This window comes from Dromiciops gliroides, chromosome 2, assembly GCF_019393635.1.
Source record: "Dromiciops gliroides isolate mDroGli1 chromosome 2, mDroGli1.pri, whole genome shotgun sequence".
Lineage (NCBI taxonomy): Eukaryota > Metazoa > Chordata > Mammalia > Microbiotheria > Microbiotheriidae > Dromiciops > Dromiciops gliroides.
Genome location: NC_057862.1, coordinates 306724860 through 306741638, shown reverse-complemented (window position 1 = coordinate 306741638; position 16779 = coordinate 306724860). Strand labels below are relative to the sequence as shown.

Sequence of the window (16779 nt, the reverse complement as noted above, 5' to 3'; positions counted from 1 at the left end):
GGCTACTTTGCTTTTCCCAAAGAAGCACATCTTCATTTGGACCCTGGACAGCTGGATTGAATTAGGGTTTACATCTCTAGCACACCCTTCACAATCTGGAGAGGTTCAATAGCAAACGAACTAACATTAGATTTTTATTAAACACCTATTGTATACAGATTCTGGGGGAGATCGAGTTCAGATATGACACAATCTCTTCCTTTCAGGATGTTTTTAAACTACTGTCTGGTAGTGAAAAACAGATAATCAATCACACTACCATATGTGATTAGTGAGTAGAAAGGTGCAAAATCGAGAGGTCGTGCTACATAGTTGACATTAGATAACACCCAGGAAAAGCATTTCGTTCCCCACTCCCTTCCAAGGAAGGGATGGTGAATCTACACACCTCTTTGCTCTCAACATCTGAGGTTCCAAAGGCAAATTCTCCATTTCATCGCATCACCTCGCAGAGCACTAAGGTGAGAAGTCCGTGCATTAGATAAGAAAGCGAAAAGAAAGGCAGAAAAAAAAACAACGACCAAGCACCTCACCTGCACTCACTTTATTTTTCCCAGGTACCATTCAAAAGAAGTTAACTGGGGCAGGGCGTGTGTGTGGGGCGTGTGTGGGAGGCGGGTGAGGCAAGGCCGGGGCAGTAGGGGTATGTGTGGGGGGGTGTGTGTGTGTGTTTGTAGATTTAAATCTCCCGGGGTGAAAGGCGTGGGAAGGGCGAGGTCTGGGCGGAGGGTATGAATGGCCAAAGCATGAGCCAATCATGTGTCCGATTTCCCCGGAAGGCGGAGTTTAGCTCGGGTTACGGGGCCTGCAGCCTTTCAGCCAATCCGCCGGGGCCTCGCGCTGGCTCGGAAGACGCACCCAATCCCGAGTCCCGCCGGTCCCATTGAGTTTGGGTCCTGCCTGGTGGCAGGTGACGCTATAGCGAAAGCGTCGACGGGCTAGAAGATTGGCTGAGGAGCGCGCGGTAGGGGCGGGGGGGGGGAGGGAATTGTCTGCGAGACGCATGGAGAGACTTCGCGGAGGCTCTTGGGGAATTGGCTGCGAGGCGCGCGCGCAGACCTGGGGGCGGGCGGAAGGTTTGAACTTTTTCGGTGTCGCGGGCTGTTGGGTTGACTGTAGCTTCTCGTAGAACTGTCGGTATTGCCCTAGGGGTTCCTGGGGAGGAGGAGGGGCACGGAACTAATACACGCTCTAGTCAGCTGCCTCCCGCCAGAATTGTCCTTTTTGCATCCGGCACAATTCCCCCATACACACACCCTTCCACCACCCGGGGGAAGCAGGTATGTTTGCCCGGGGTCGATCCTAGCTTTAGAACCAAAAGGGATCTCAAAGATCCCCTGATTCATTGTCTCGTTTTACGGGGGGAAGACCTCGGTGCCCTCATCTCTAAAATGGGAACTATATTAGCTTACCTTCCTTCCAGGAGAGGATTAAATGGCATTACGTAAAGCACTATTTAAGTGTGATCTACTATTGTCAATACCTAGTTCAGTCCTCTCGTTTTGACTTTAATCACTGGTTTATATATCATAACCTCCATTTCCTAATATATTCCTCCTCTCCCCTGGAAGCTATCTCCGAAAACCCACAATCTACGTTCTTGATAATATATACATAAATTCTGCGTATATTTTGATAATATGTGCAACATTCAGAGAGCCATGTTCCCTCACCTCTGCAAGAAAGAGGAGTTGCATTTTTTCAGTCCTTCAGTAGCTCCGAGCTTGGTCATTATAATTATTCATTTTCTGGTTGGTTTTTTCCCAGTGTATTTTGTTATAGTCATTGCAGGTATGTTGTTTTCCTAGTACTGCTTATTTCGTTCTACATATATTCACATAAATCTTATGCTTTTTTGTTTTTGTTTTTTGGTGAGGCAATCGGGGTTAAGTGACTTGCCCAGGGTCACACGGCTAGTACGTGTTGTGTCCACTGCGCCACCTCGCTGCCCCCTTCTTATGCTTTTTTTTTTTTTTAGAATAAGATGGTAATTTATTTCGAAGCTGAGGAAGGGAAGAGAAGGGAAGGGAAGGGAAACCATGAAAGAAATCCTTGGACTTCTCATGGGGAGAAAGGCACAGAGCATGGCTCTGAGATACCAATCTCCTTCTTAAGCTTTTTAAAAAAAATTCTTCCTAATTTGTTGTTTCTTACGGCATAGTAATATATTCATTTACTTCTTTGTTTAGCCAGGCCTCCATCAATTAAGTCCTCTCATTTTACAGAGTAGGAAACCTCATTCTATTAAATTAGGAATACAGACATATTTCATAGCTAAAGTACTACCTAAAGTGAAGTAAGAAACCGAGAGGGAAAGGGATTTTCCAAAGCACACACTGGGTGGCTTTGTTGACCAGGAGCAACTTGGAGAGCTAAACAATAAGAGCTCGGGCAGCTAGGTGGAGCAGTGGATAGAGCACTGCCCCTGGATTCAGGAGGACCTAAGTTCAAATTCAACATCAGACACTTGACACTTGCTGTGTGACCCTGGGCAAGTCACTTAACCCCAATTGCCTCACCAAAAAAAAAAAGAGAGAGAGAAAGAATATAGCATATTGGCAAAGCAAGTACAAAAGAATAAATGTCAGTTGTCAAACTTTTTATTATGTAATTTGGATAAATTTGTGTAGACAACCTCCTAATGGATGTTACTACACACCACCCACTCTTCTTCCAACCTTTCACAATAAATGTGGCTGAGTTTTGACATTGCAGTGTGTAATCATTATATATTTATTTTGTGTAGCTATTTGTCTCCAAGAGTAGAAACAGTAAATTTCTACTTCACATAAAGAAAGTGAAGGTAGAAACTTAAGGGGGGGGGGGGACTTGTGGAAAGCAGTTGAACAATATTAATGTATCAATCCAGCCTGACAGAATTATAGTCAATATTCTTACACCGCAGTCCCCCATTGTTGTATGAGCAGCACCTGTTTTATGTAGGCTGAGCTAATTTCCCATTAAGGAGGTGGGGAAGCCATTCCGGGGGTTATCATTAGTTTGGTTTCTTTGCCACCTGAGGCTCAGCCAATGGGGAGTTGGTGTGGAAGATTTTTAGTGGAATTTCTATTCTTCAGGGGCTATGCATTTCTTTTTGTGGAAGGTTGTGAGGTGGAGGGGGCTAGCCTTTTAATCTGAATTACTATCTTTTTTTAAACCTTAAGAGCTGTATCCTTTTAAACTTTTGCTATTAATCATTTTTTTAAAATTTCTTTTTTTAGTGAGGCAATTGGGGTTAAGTGACTTGCCCAGGGTCACACAGGTAGTGTTAAGTGTCTGAGGCCTGATTTGAACTCAGGTACTCCTGACTTCAGGGCCGGTGCTTTATCCACTGCGCCACCTATCTGCCCCCATTAATCATTTTTATTGCATTTTATGATCCACTGAATATCTTCTAACTCTAAGCTGGCTCAGAACATTAACCTTTTCTAAGAAGGGAAGGAAATGTATTTTTCCTCATCTCTTGGTCAAGCTTGATTATTATAATTACACAATCTTCAGTTTACCAACCCATTCATTTTTTACAGAGGGGGAATCTGAGGCTCAGTGAAGAATATGATTTGTGCCCAAGGTCACAAGTATAGTAAATAACAGGTAGTAAATAGTGGGTCCTTTGATTTCAAATTCAAATATTTTTATACTATACTATGTGGAGTCCTCATGCATTATCCAGAATGTTTCTTAGGGGGTGGACCCTGGAGAGAAGAAAGCTCTGTCCCTTTGGGCAGCAGAGAATTTGCTTGTTCTAGGCTCTTGTTCCTAGCCACTCTCATTCTGTAGCAATTTAGAGTTTACAGAGTATACTTTTTTTTTCACAAGACCCTTGTGGAGTAAGGCAGGCATTATTATTTTACCTGTATGGAAACCGAAGTTCAGAGAAGGGAAGGGACTTATATAGATCCCACCAGTAGAGAGGGACAGGATCTCTCACTGAAACTCAGGTCTTCTGACATACAAATCCAGTGTTCTTTCCACTCTGGTACTATGTTGCCCATTAAGTGGGTACTATTGACTTTTCATTTGGGTTCCACTGTTAATCTTAGTGGTTGCTGTCTTCTTGATGGGTAATTTTAGTGAAGAGAATACACCGGAGAAAAGGGTAATGACCAGTGATATGGATATCCAATTGAGACATGTTTTCCCTTTGATTTTCAGGTATTCATTTTTCCCAGGATAAGAGTGTTTTGAGGCCATGTCTGGGACTCCCTTCAGATCCTGCTTCAGGTCTGACTGCAGAGAGAAGTTGAACTTCTTTCTAGAGAAAGATGCTTCCTTTTCCTTTTACTCAGAATTTCCCCAAACCCCATCTAGCAAGTTATTTGTTGATTCTGGAAACATCAGTTCTTCGACAGGGTAAATCCATTTTTTACTACTGCCCTTTACTATTATATTTGTTCACTGGTACATCTAGATGGCTCATATTTGGAGTCACTCATTCCCAGTTCCTTTCCCTCATCCCCTGTATTCACTCAGGTGCCAAGTTTTGTTGATTCTACCTGTGCAGCAGCTTTTTTGTTTGATTCTTTCTCTCTGTCCAATCCATCTCAATTCTAGTTTAGAACCTCATTGTCTCTGGCCTGGTCCATTGCAATATTCAAGTCAAATCGACAAATTAGTAAGTTCCTATAATGCCATGCAATGTGCTAATTGATGGAGAGGCAATGAAAAGCAAAAATTATCCCTAGTGTCAAGGAGCTTACAGTCTAATGGGGAGAAAACATGCAAGTAACTATGTACAAACAAGTGTTGATAATTTCAGAGAGAAGCCAGGAGGCAGAGATGAAGAAGGAGAGACTCCCAGGCATGAGAAACAGCCAATAAAAATACATGGAGTAGGGAGATGGAGTATCATGTGCAAGGGATAGCAAGAAGACCAGTATAGATGGATTACAGAGTATGTGGAAGGGGGGGGGTATCAGGCGTAAGAAGACTGGAGAGGTTAAAAAGGGCCTATAAGCCAAACAGGCAATTTTCTATTTGATTGTGGAGGTAATAAGGAACCTTTACGGTCTATTGAAATAGAGAGATGACATGGACAGATCTATACCTTAGATGCTTTGTCAGTTAAATGGAAGTTGGACTGAAGTGGGGAGAGAGTTGAGATCATGAACCTATCAGAAGGCTGTTACGGTAATCTAGGTGTGAGGTGATGAAGGCTATGAGAGGGAGCGGGAGCGCACGTGTGAGCATGATAGTGTAAGAAAATAATGGGGTTTGGAACGCCCAAAGGCCCCAGCCCAATTGGATTGAGTGAGACTGATTGACTGCTGATTAACTCACTTAAAGTTAATTCAATTGAAACCAAACCTGCCTGACGCTCAAGAGGGTATTGTTTTTAGAAGCTGTGGGCTCTGACCTCAACATGGGACCACCCTCAAGTCCAGTGAACCCAATGGATTTGGGTGATGCCAGCCAGTTAGCTTGAAGCAGGGTGGAAGGACTGCCTTTTCTTGGGACACAGAGGGAACTTCCTCTGGCAGTTTGTTGCTCATAGTGGAGGAACTTGAGAACTCTAGGCTAGATAGGCCTTTTCTTGAATTTCTGACCCAGGTTTTCTCTTTTTCACTAATAAATGCTTAATGCCCCAAAACTGGTACCCCTAGTGAGTTTTCCCTACACTTTGGACAGGAATAAGGTGACCACACATGAAATTTTAAACATCACAATAGTTATCTGGGATGGACAGATCAAGTGTAATAGTACCCTAATTCCTTCTTTCTGGTCCTTCCTTTCTCCATTGCCTTTACTCAGATTTACCAGATTGTTATTCTGAAAATGTGGATCTGATCTTGTTACTTCTCTTCTGAAAAATCTCCAACCCAACTTTGTTCTATATTTAAAAGGAATAGCAAATTGTACACAATAGATTTGCAGTTTCATATATAATCATCCTTAAAATACTGCTAGGTTATGGATTGGATTGGATATGATTGTATTGTATTGTAATGCTTGTATTATTTCTGTTTTTTGTTTTGCAGGGTAATTGGGGTTAAGTGACTTGCCCGTGGTCACACAGCTAGTAAGTGTTAAGTTTCTGAGGCCAGATTTGAACTCAGGTCCTCCTGAATCCAGGGCCAGTGCTCTATCCACTGCACCACCTAGTTGCCCCTCTTGTATTATTTCATAAATTAAAAATAATATTTTTAAAGTAATTTGAATGGAGAAAAAAAGAAAAATCTCCAACTCTACAGCCTCTAAGATAAAATGTACAATGCTCAGCTTTGCAACTATGGTTTTGTATAACACAACCTTCCCCAGCCTTTCCAAGTCTTAGTCAATTTTCTTTTCTTTCATGCATCCTCCATTCCAGTCAAACTGGCCTGCTGGCCTTTTTTTCTTGACAACGCGGCATATCCCACCCTCACACAGAGATGTTTTTCCTTCTCAACTTTGCCTCTTGGAATCCATAGTCTCCTTCAAGCTATAGCTTAGGCACCACTGCCTCCAAAAGACCTTTTCTTTTCTTTTTTTTGTTTTGTTTTGTTTTTGAGCAGGGCAATGAGGGTTAAGTGACTTGCCCAGGGTCACAAAGCTAGTAAGTGTCAAGTGTCTGAGGCAGGATTTGAACTCAGGTTGTCCTGAATCCAGGCACGGTGCTTTATCTACTGTGCCACCTAGCTGCCCCCCAAAAAGCCTTTTCTGATCCCCTTACTGTTTAATGTTTTGTCTCTCTTAAGCATCACTTTTACACATATTTTATTTACTTGTCTGTGTGTAAGCTCCTTGAGGGTAAGAACTTTTCCCTTTTTTTTTCTTTGTATCTTCAATGTCTGACCCAGTGCTTTGCACATAGCAGAGGCTTACTGTTTATTGAGTTGAATCAAATTGAATCTTGGTGCACCATGATGATGTGGGGGGTATTTAATAATCAGGCAAGAGAAACTATTAGAATAGTGAAGTGAAGAGGGTTTTTCTTAGTCTTGTCATTTAATTCTGTTTTTCTGTTTTTAGGTAGTTCTGTGAAATTTGGGGACCCAATAATATGATAAGATCTGATTTTGGACACTGAGCTTTTTTTTTTTCTGCTTATTATTATATTTCAAGTAACTCTTTTAAAATTGACCTTTCGGGGCAGCTAGGTAGCACAGTGGATAGAGCACTGGCCCTGGAGTCAGGAGGGCCTGAGTTCAAATCTGGCCTCAGACACTTGACATTTACCAGCTGTGTGACCCCGGGCTTAATCCCACTTAACCCCAATTGCCTCACCCACAAAAGAAAAAAAATTTTTTTTTAAAATTGACCTTTCCCATTGATCCCCTCCTCACTGAACAAACTAAAAACAAACAAAACCCTCAAAATTTATCTATATAACTCAACAAAATGAATTCCTGTGTTTTTCATGTCCAAAAATGTATGTCTCTTTCTGCATTTTAAGTTCATCACTTCTCTGTCAGGAGGTAAGTGGCATGTTTGATCTTCATTGCATCAATCTGAGTTCTAATGTCATTCAGCCTATAATTATCAGCATATAAATTATTCTTCTAGTTCTGCTCACTTTGCTCTGCATTTGTTCATAGAAGTCTTTGTAGTTCTCTCTGCCGTTGTCTATTTCATCATTTCTTAGGGCACAGTAATATTCCATTATAGTCACATACTATAATTTGTTTAGCCATTCCCTTTTAGAAGGACAGCTCCTTAGTTTCCAATGTTTGGCTAAAAATATTTTTGCGTAAATAGATCCTCCTCTTTTCTTTGATTTTTACCAAAAACCAGCTCTTATATAGCATCTGTACATCTTCTGTACGCAGAGATACTTTGGACTAGGGGCTTCGGAGTGTTGCAGAATAAGACATAAATACAGGCCCTGCCTTCAAGGAACTTCCATTCTAATAAGGATTTTGATGTTTTTTTATGACTCTACAGAGCAACTCCAAAGCGTTGCCTGGACCTGTCAAATATTAGCATTGAGGAGACGGCTGCCATCCATCCTACCACGTCACCAGACCTCGACAAAGCTGGTAGGAAGGAGGGAGACAAAAAGGTTTTTTATGGGAAGGATAGTTTAATTGTATCTAAGAACAGAAGAGGTGAACTAAGATGGGAAGAATTGGTAAAGGAACTTGAAGAAAAATTAGAAATTTTAACTGACAAGAATTAGGGAGGCCCTCTGAAATATTTTTGACATGCTCAAAAAAATGTCTAAGAAGGGAAAACAGTTAATAGTTGATGACATTAACTCAAGGGAGAGAATTCAATTTTTGTTAATTGGTTGACAATGGGAAGCCAGTGGCCCAGGTAAGATTTGATTTTGCGCTGTAGTCTAATTTCTTTTGTTTTTGTTTTTGTAGTCTAGTTTTAAAAGAACCAAAGAGGTCAGTAGCAAAGGGACCCTGTTTTCACCAAAACTTGATGTTTGCATAAGGTCTCTGTTCTCTAGACTGAAGATTATTTTCTTCATCATCTATATAGTATTTGATCTACTCTCAGATTTCCTGAATTCTATAGCTTCCCTTTCTTCCTGTGGAAAACATCCATAGGTGCTTATGAGGCATTTATTTTCTTTTGATGACACACTTAGAACTTTTCAAATTTACTGTGAAATACCTAGTTGGGGGAGAAACTGTATTTGATTCATTAAGCTTTTGTCAAATGCCTACTGTGTGCCAGGTACCTAGAGGCAGTGGTATAAAAAAGGATACTCCCTATTGTCAAGGAGTTCACAGTTTGTGATGTGGGTAATGCTGTGTTTAAAGAAAGTGGGGAACTTAGTCTTTGAAAATAATGGGTATGTTGATGAGAAGGCTGTATACATCGAACTTAGCAATAGTGATCATTTGGCTGTTTTGAATTAGGCTGCCTCTGAACAGTTCCAGGCTAACTCTACTTGACTGACCCCTAATTTGATTCCCATTCAAGAGGGTGAATTATCAGTAATATAGATTAACAATGGTGAGAGAAGAGTAGTACATGAGTAAAGAAAGATGGAACTGCAGTTTGTGTTATGCGGAAAACTAGCTTACTGTGACATACCTTTGACATCTTTGTGGTGTACTAATGTGAACTATAGTTCAAAAACACCAAGCCAGAGGATTTTGCCAGCCTTTTGTTGACTGTTCTTGTCTTGTTACAGGTAACTTGGACTCTTCAGGACCTCAGGAAGTACAATTAGCTGGAATGTAAGTTACTAGTCTTGGGGCTTATTTAATACCACTACTCTCAAGCTTTTTTATCTCACCAAGTTATTGATGGGACAGCTAGGATTTTATCTTTCCCAGGCTTTTTGTAAAATGAGAAAATTGTCATTGTAGGTTGTAGGCAGCCTTTATGGCCTAAATGCTTTTATCTTTTCATGTTTTCCTAATCCTGAAACAGGACATAATTAAAACACTGATGTGGTAGGGATGCTGTAAAATGAAAGATAGTATGGCATAGATGCAGTGTGGAAAAGACTGCAGATCTTTTTATTCATAGATACAAATAGCCATTGGGGTCTTACTATCTTTGAATATGAAGGACAGTGTTATGTTTCTATTTGCATATGGATTATCTGGTAAACATTTTAATAGCAAATTAGTTTCCTTCCCCCTTGTTGCCTGGCACATTCCAGGTGACCTCCCCTTACTATTTAGTGTGGATACACTCAACAAATGCAAAGCAATTAATAGTGGAAAGAGCTGAGAAGTTGAATTCAGAAGGACCTAGGCTGAGAACCTGTCTCTGCTATTTACTATCTATGTGACCTAGAGCAATTTACCTAACTTGTCTGGACTTCATTTTTCTTGGTTATAAAATTAGGGGGTTGGACCAAATTATTTCTAAGGTATTTCACTTCCCTTGGTCCTATGAGCCTTTACTTTTCACTTGGCTGCTTCTCCAGTGGGTGATGGACAAAGGGACCAATATGTTTGGATCCCTTCAGAGCGTGACAATTATTTAGGTGAATCGTTTACTATTTTTCAGTACACTGAGTTTTGATTAGCACATATGAAAATCTTGATTTTTCTCTCATTTGTTTTATGTGTCCTACCTATGTAGTATAGACTAAAGCTTCTTAAACTATGGGTTGTGACCCCATATAGGGTCATGTAACTGAATGGGGGTGGGGGGGCTTATAAAAAATTTGGCAACAGCAAAAGGTTATATATACCTATATACCCTGGGTCACATAAACATTTCTTGTGCAAAAAGAAGTCACGAGTGGAAAAAGTTTAAGAAGCTCTGGTATAGACAAGTCTGGCTTGAAGTGTAAAGAATTCAGGCAAAGGCAAAGTATAAGATTGGAATAGATGGTAATACTACAGAGACAAGAAAGTCAATATATGAAAATTTAAAAGTAGCCCAATTCAGGGGAGCAGCTAGGTGGCGCAGTGGATAGAGCACCAGCTCTGGAGTCAGGAGTACCTGAGTTCAAATCCAGCCTCAGACACTTAACACTTACTAGCTGTGTGACCCTGGGCAAGTCACATAACCCCAGTTGCCTCACTAAAAAAAAATAGCCCAATTCTGTTTATATTAGATGAGTACATAAGAGGTAGCATGACAGTGGTAGCGATCTGGCCTTGGTTAGGAGAACCTAAATTCAGGTTTTACCCCTGACAAAGAATGTATGTGTGACCTTAGGCAAGTCATTTAACCTATCCCTGCCCCAGACAACTCTTGAAGACTATAAATTGGTGAGCAATTTGTGATCTGAATTGGTAGAAGAAATTTCCTCACTGAGCATCTCCTATACCAATGAAATAACAGGTCCACTTCTTTGAAAAAATGAGTTCAGACTAATTCATCATTGAGACATATCTATGCATATAGTTTTTTGGTTTTGGTTTGTTTTTTTGGTGAGGCAATTGGGGTTAAGTGACTTGCCCAGGGTCACACAGCTAGTAAGTGTCAAGTGTCTGAGGCCGGATTTGAACTCGGGTCCTCCTGAATCCAGGCACGGTGCTTTATCTACTGTGCCACCTAGATGTCCCTGCATATAGTTTTGCAAATGAAATAATGAGAGGAAAGAATACTTGAGAATAGTCTTATCCTTCAGATATCACATGTAATACTTCCATGTCGGGTGATGATCAAGGAAGTAGATAGCTTAGGTACAGAGTGGTGTTAAGGGCTAAAATTCTAGCTAGTCTGTCTAAAATATCTAATGAGTGGTCGCCAATAAATTATAAGCTTTAGCAAGAGTTAGACTTTTAAGCATTTATTAAGGAGAATAAGAATTTGATAAAGAGAGAGAGAAAGGCCTAGATTCCTATCTATTAAAGGGAGAACGCATTTCTAGCTCCCTTCTCTGCTGGAGTCCTCAGGAAAGAGTGCGAGACCAAGCACCCAGCTCTTCCTTCTTCCTCCCACTACCAAACATCACTTCCTGATGCCAAAGAAAAGACTCCTGGTCTTGCCCTCAAAGACCTTCACTTCATGGGCCCAACTCTTCTACAGTAAGTCTCCAGCAGGTGGCGTCATTCCAATCGTTACAGTAGGAAGGGAAAAGGAAACATTTTGGAATTTCCCAAATGATCAAAAAAGAGGAGATTGGTTTGGGGGAGTTCACTGATGTCTAGTTTGTTCTTTTCAGGGGTCATCGTCAGCATATTAGGAAATGCATCTCTGTGAGTATCGGCTTTATATGAGGTTTGTCTCATGTGCGGTGGGGGCTGAGAACTCTAACCAGATAGTAGGCTCTAGGATGCCAAGTATGGGATCAGCATCCCTAGAAAGCTGCCCTTTGGCTCTCTTCCAGGCACAGCTACTGTGTAGCACTCCCACTGCCCTAGGTTCCTTCTGCCGAAAGACAGGTGCAACAGATTGCTCCTCCTCAGACAAAGAAAACGTAAGTGTTCGTTGTGAACAGGGTAGGGGCTCAGCCATTTTGCTCACAAACTGCGTGGTTTGGGATTTTTGCTGGGTCCCCTTTGTCCAAGCATTTTTGGGAAGGAGAGATCCAATAGTCACTTTTCCTCCCATGGAAATACCCGTTAGTAAGTGTATGAGCATGGTGCTGCCTAAGTCGCTGAATGGAACAGTGCCTGGTGAGTAAGGGACACTAGCAAATAGAAGGCACCCTTTGTTTGCTGCTAATCTTTCCTGCTTCTAAAGAAATATAAGGGATTCTTGTGTCCTGCCTCTAATATATGCTAGCTGTGTGACTCTAGGCAAGTCATTTAACTCCCCAATGCTTGAGGCAATTCTTTAATATGATACAATTCAAATAAACATTTATTAAGTACCTACTATGTGCTAGGCACTGTGCTAAGTTCTGGATACAATAAGAAAAAGAAAGATAGTCCCAGCCTTCAAGGATGGATGAAGACAACCTATAAAAGGAAGCTCAAAAGAGTGGGGGAGGAGGAGGAGAAGGTACTGGCAATGGATCATGATAATGCAAAGAGAGCAGCTAATGGGAATTGAAGGATTGGCTAGGCTTCTGAGCCCTCTTTAAATGGACCTACATTGGTAGAGGGAGTTTTCTCATCTGTCAGTTCCTTATGTTAATGAAAATAACAGGGCCAGTTCCTATTCTTGACTTCTCTTGAGTTTTTGAATTTATGCTACAAGCCTATCCCTTTACACGTTGGTATTGGAGGTCTTCTATAGCTTTTGTTTGTTTTTTGGGGGGGGCTCTATAGCTTCTTAAATTGTGGGTTGCAACCCCATATGGGGTCATATAACTAAATGTGGGGCTTGTGAAAAATTTGGCAACAGTAAAAAGTTATGTATACCTATTTTATGTACTTAAATACCCAGGGTCAAGTAAAAATTTCTTGGGTGAAAAGGGGTCACAAGTGGAAAAAGTATAAGAAGCCCTGCTCTGTAGCAGACAGCCAGAGCCTCATGTCATGTTCATTCAATTGTTTAGAGTGCACACTGTACTGGAAGGTGAGAAATTGGTGAGCTTGGCCTGGGGGAAGAGTACAAGCATTATACAGAAAAGCAAGTTAACGGGACTTTGGTTTAGTCGAAGACACTGCTTGGTGTGTAGCCTAATATGCAAATCTAACTTGTTATTTCTGACTTGTTCTGGTGACCAGGAGCCCAAGCACAAATCTTTATTCTATTATTTCCACAGCTATGTTCCCAGAATGTCTTAACCAGACCCCTTTTCATCCCTTTCTCTGGGCTTCCTTGCTCAAGGCAGTGCCTTTGGCCTCAAACTTTCTCATTCTTTTCTTTACTTATAGCTCCTTTTTGCTATTTTTTTCCAAACACTCTCCCTTTTCCTACCAGGTACCTTCCTTCCTATAGCCTTGTTTAGCCTATGTGCATGTCATTCTATCATGATAAAATTGGCATCCTAAATGCACTCACATACCATAGCATCATATAATTTTTGTCTAAAGAACAAAATACGTTTAAAATGTTTACATGCTGTGGAAGATGGGGAGGAAGAATTTGTCCCATCGTATAGTCAAATAAGAAGCAGGTGCCAAGCCTGCTAAACCTCTTTTTCTCTCTCACTCACGCAACACCAACTCTTCTTTTTGCACAGGAGAATGGCTTTATAGAATACTCTAGAAGGCCAACACTCAGATCCTTAAGACTTCAAGAAAGATCAAGAAGACCCCTCTTGTCTCCTCTTTCTCTACTAGTAAGTGCTAATCTTCCGGGCCCTATAATCATCTGCAAAGGAGTATACCTTTGGTCTCATTACACATTTAGTTACTCCAAACTGGACTGGAAGCAGTAGGGCTGACAGAGCAAACAGGTTAGACCAATGAAGGCCATCAGCTTGAATCACATCTCAGAATCAGTCAGGACCCAAAATTGAGAACCATCTTAGACCTTTCAACCTTAATTTTGTGTTTTTTCAGGGCAATGAGGGTTACGTGACTTGCCCAGGGTCACACAGCTAGTAAATGTCAAGTGTTTTGAAGTTGGATTTGAACTCAGGTCCTCCTGAATCCAGGGCGGGGAGGTGCTTTATCTACTACACCACCTAGCTGCTCCTTCAACCTTAATTTAAAAGTGATGTTCAGTGCCTCATAGGTAGAGAAATGATCTGAATTGTGGTTTTATTTTATTTTATTTTTTAAGGTTTTTTTTTTAGTGAGGCAATTGGGGTTAAGTGACTTACCCTGGGTCACACAGCTAGTACGTGTTAAGTGTCTGAGGCCAGATTTGAACTCAGGTACTCCTGACTCCAGGGCCGGTGCTCTATCCACTGTGCCACCTAGCTGCCCCTTATTTTATTTTTAAACTGATTTTCTCCCAAGGGATAGATTGAGTTATTCATTTATTATTTTCTCATGTTTCCTTTGGATCAGAATTCAAACTTTCTGTGTTAGTTCCAGCCCAATGGAAAAGTGGCCACACATAGTTTAGGTAGCTACTGGAGTTATGATACTTCAGATGTTAGGTCTCTGGCTGGGTCAGTTGGTTTCTTACAATATCATTTTTCTTGACAGGACAACAGAAGCTCTGTGGAAGGTGAAATAAATGATCTGGGAAGCCCTATTACCAGAATCCCACTGCATCAGGATGGGGAGGAAGGCCGGGCAGGGGAGACTTCACTTGAGTTAATCGAGTTTTTCCCTGATGAGCAAGAAGCCAAGGTAAAGACAGCTTGGAAGGAAAGTGAAAGGCGGGTTAGAGCAAAGCTTCTTAAATTGTGGGTCTTGACCCTATATGGGGTCTGTAACTGAATGTGGGGGTCGCAAAAAATTGGGCAATAGTAAAAGGTTATATATGCATATTTTATATACCTATATACCCGGGGTCATGTAAAAATTTCTTGGATAAAAAGGGGTGAAGAGTAGAAAAACTTTAAGAAGCCCTGGACTAGAGGACCTGGATTCAAGTCCTGACCTTGTCACTTACTATTTCTGTAATCTTGGGCAAGGGATTTACTGGCTGTGGGCCAATGTTCCCATTCTTTAAAAGGTGGGGATTTGACTGGATGATTGCTAGGATCCCTTTCCAGCTCTAAATCTCTCATTCTATAATGCCATAGACATCTTTACTTAGATATCACTTACTTTAATGGGGAAGGTCCTGGGATAATCCTCCTCTCAGGTGTCCGAGTTCTAATCCCACCTCTGATGTATCAGCCAGTTGCCACGATGGGCCTCAGCTTTCTCATCTACAAAAGGAAGGGTTGGAATAGATGGCTCCTGAGGTCCCTTCCAGTCCTAGATCTTTGATACTATGGCCTTGACAGTTCCAGTCCTCACCTTTATAATCTGACTCAGATAAAATCTTTAGTCTCACCAATTCTGGATTGTCATTAGTGCAGTAATTGCGGTCATCAACCGAATGTATAGAAGGATTATGCGCAGGAGGATTCTCTCTTGTATGTTTCTTCTATTTCTTTTTGTTTGTTTGTTTTTGTCTGGTTTTTTTGTTTTTTTTTTTTTTTTTGCGGGGCAAAGGGGGTTAAGTGATTTGCCCAGGGTCACACAGCTAGTAAGTGTCAAGTGTCTGAGGCCAGATTTGAACTCAGGTACTCCTGAATCCAGGGTCAGTGCTTTATCCACTACACCACCTAGCTGCCCCCTTTCTTCTATTTCTTTAAGGACTTAAGATTCACTTTACAAAGTTAACCACTTGTTAACAATGTTAAGGCAGGTGAAACCTTTGTTTAGGTATGGTTTTTTGGTGAGGTATGAACTTTTCTTGTTCTGGGCATCACTGAGTTAACCCCATCTTGAAGATGAACTTTACCCTAGGGTAGTAGTTTAAACCAGAAGCACTGTATAGTTCACTAAGGGAGGTGGGCCCACTGGAAGAAGGGGCCAAGGATCTAAATGCCCTTCCAGACTCAGAGTTCTGCCCTGGAGTTGTGCCCCTGCATTCTCCACAAGGCAGGGACACTTGGGGTTGCTAGAAAGTCCACTCTTCCCCAACAAATCCCTCTCCCTGCACTAGCATAGTTCATGGAACTCAGAGTACTAATTAGAAACAAAATCCTGGTTCCCTTCTCTGCATAGTAAGTAGCTCACTCCCTCACTGTTTCAGAAACTGCTCCCTAGTTTTGCCATTGCTGTTCCCCTGCTGTTGGCTCCAGTTTCTGCAGCTTCTTTGGCTTAGCTCATTGGAGGCTTATTGCTGCCTCCATCTATTGCTGTTTCTCAGGTCACAGGCCAAGTGATCTCGTAGCGTACATGGGACCCTGTAGAAACGAAGGCTCACCTCCATCGACCTGAGTCCCCATGACTAGCTCTCCTCTGTCTCTCAGGCTCATCTTGTCCCTCTAAAAAGGTTATGTCTAGAGGTAGGAAGTCCACTGGTGTTACACATTACACAGTTTTTAGACCTTTTCAGTGTATTAATCACTTGTACTGATATTTTTTTAATACTTTAAAAAATACTACTGTATGGGATGACTCTCTGGGAGAGAGGTAGAGATAATGGGGATAACTATGATGATATAAGAAATAGAAGACTTCATGGGGATAGCTCAGGTTTTAACTTAAGGAATGAGATCGTTATTGGACAGGTGTGATTAACTCAGTGATTCTTTTTTTTAATTTAAATTTAAATTTTTTCTCAGTTACATGTAAAGATATTTTTGAGTTCGAAATTTTTCTCTCCCACCCTCTCTTCCCTCCCCCCTCCTGAGGCCAGCAAGCAATTTTATATAGGTTATACATTACTATCACGTTAAGCATATTTCCACATCAATCAGAATAAAAGGAAAAAATGCAAGAAAGAATAAACAAGAATATCCAAAAAGCAACAACAAAAGTGAAAATAGTATGCTTCAGTCTGCATTCAGACTACATAGTTCTTTTTCTAAATGTGGAGAGCATTTTCCACCATGTCTTTTGGCATTGTCTTAGATCATCATATTGCTGAGAAGAGTTAAGTGTATCACAGTTGATCATCACAAAATGTTGTTGATACTGT

At 41.2% G+C, this 16779-nt stretch overlaps 1 protein-coding gene across 1 annotated transcript in view; it reads left to right on the top strand.

Moving 5' to 3' along the window:
- The first annotated feature begins 1044 nt into the window (after window positions 1–1044).
- The window catches only part of CDC25C (cell division cycle 25C), a 38360-nt gene continuing 22625 nt past the window's right edge, over window positions 1045–16779 (top strand). The window contains exons 1-8 of the mRNA XM_043987424.1: window positions 1045–1280; window positions 4156–4353; window positions 7864–7958; window positions 9071–9116; window positions 11513–11546; window positions 11678–11767; window positions 13424–13522; window positions 14340–14486. Coding sequence (XP_043843359.1) covers window positions 4193–4353; window positions 7864–7958; window positions 9071–9116; window positions 11513–11546; window positions 11678–11767; window positions 13424–13522; window positions 14340–14486 — 672 coding nt within the window. The 5' untranslated portion in view covers window positions 1045–1280; window positions 4156–4192. The remainder of the gene's footprint in view (window positions 1281–4155; window positions 4354–7863; window positions 7959–9070; window positions 9117–11512; window positions 11547–11677; window positions 11768–13423; window positions 13523–14339; window positions 14487–16779) is intronic.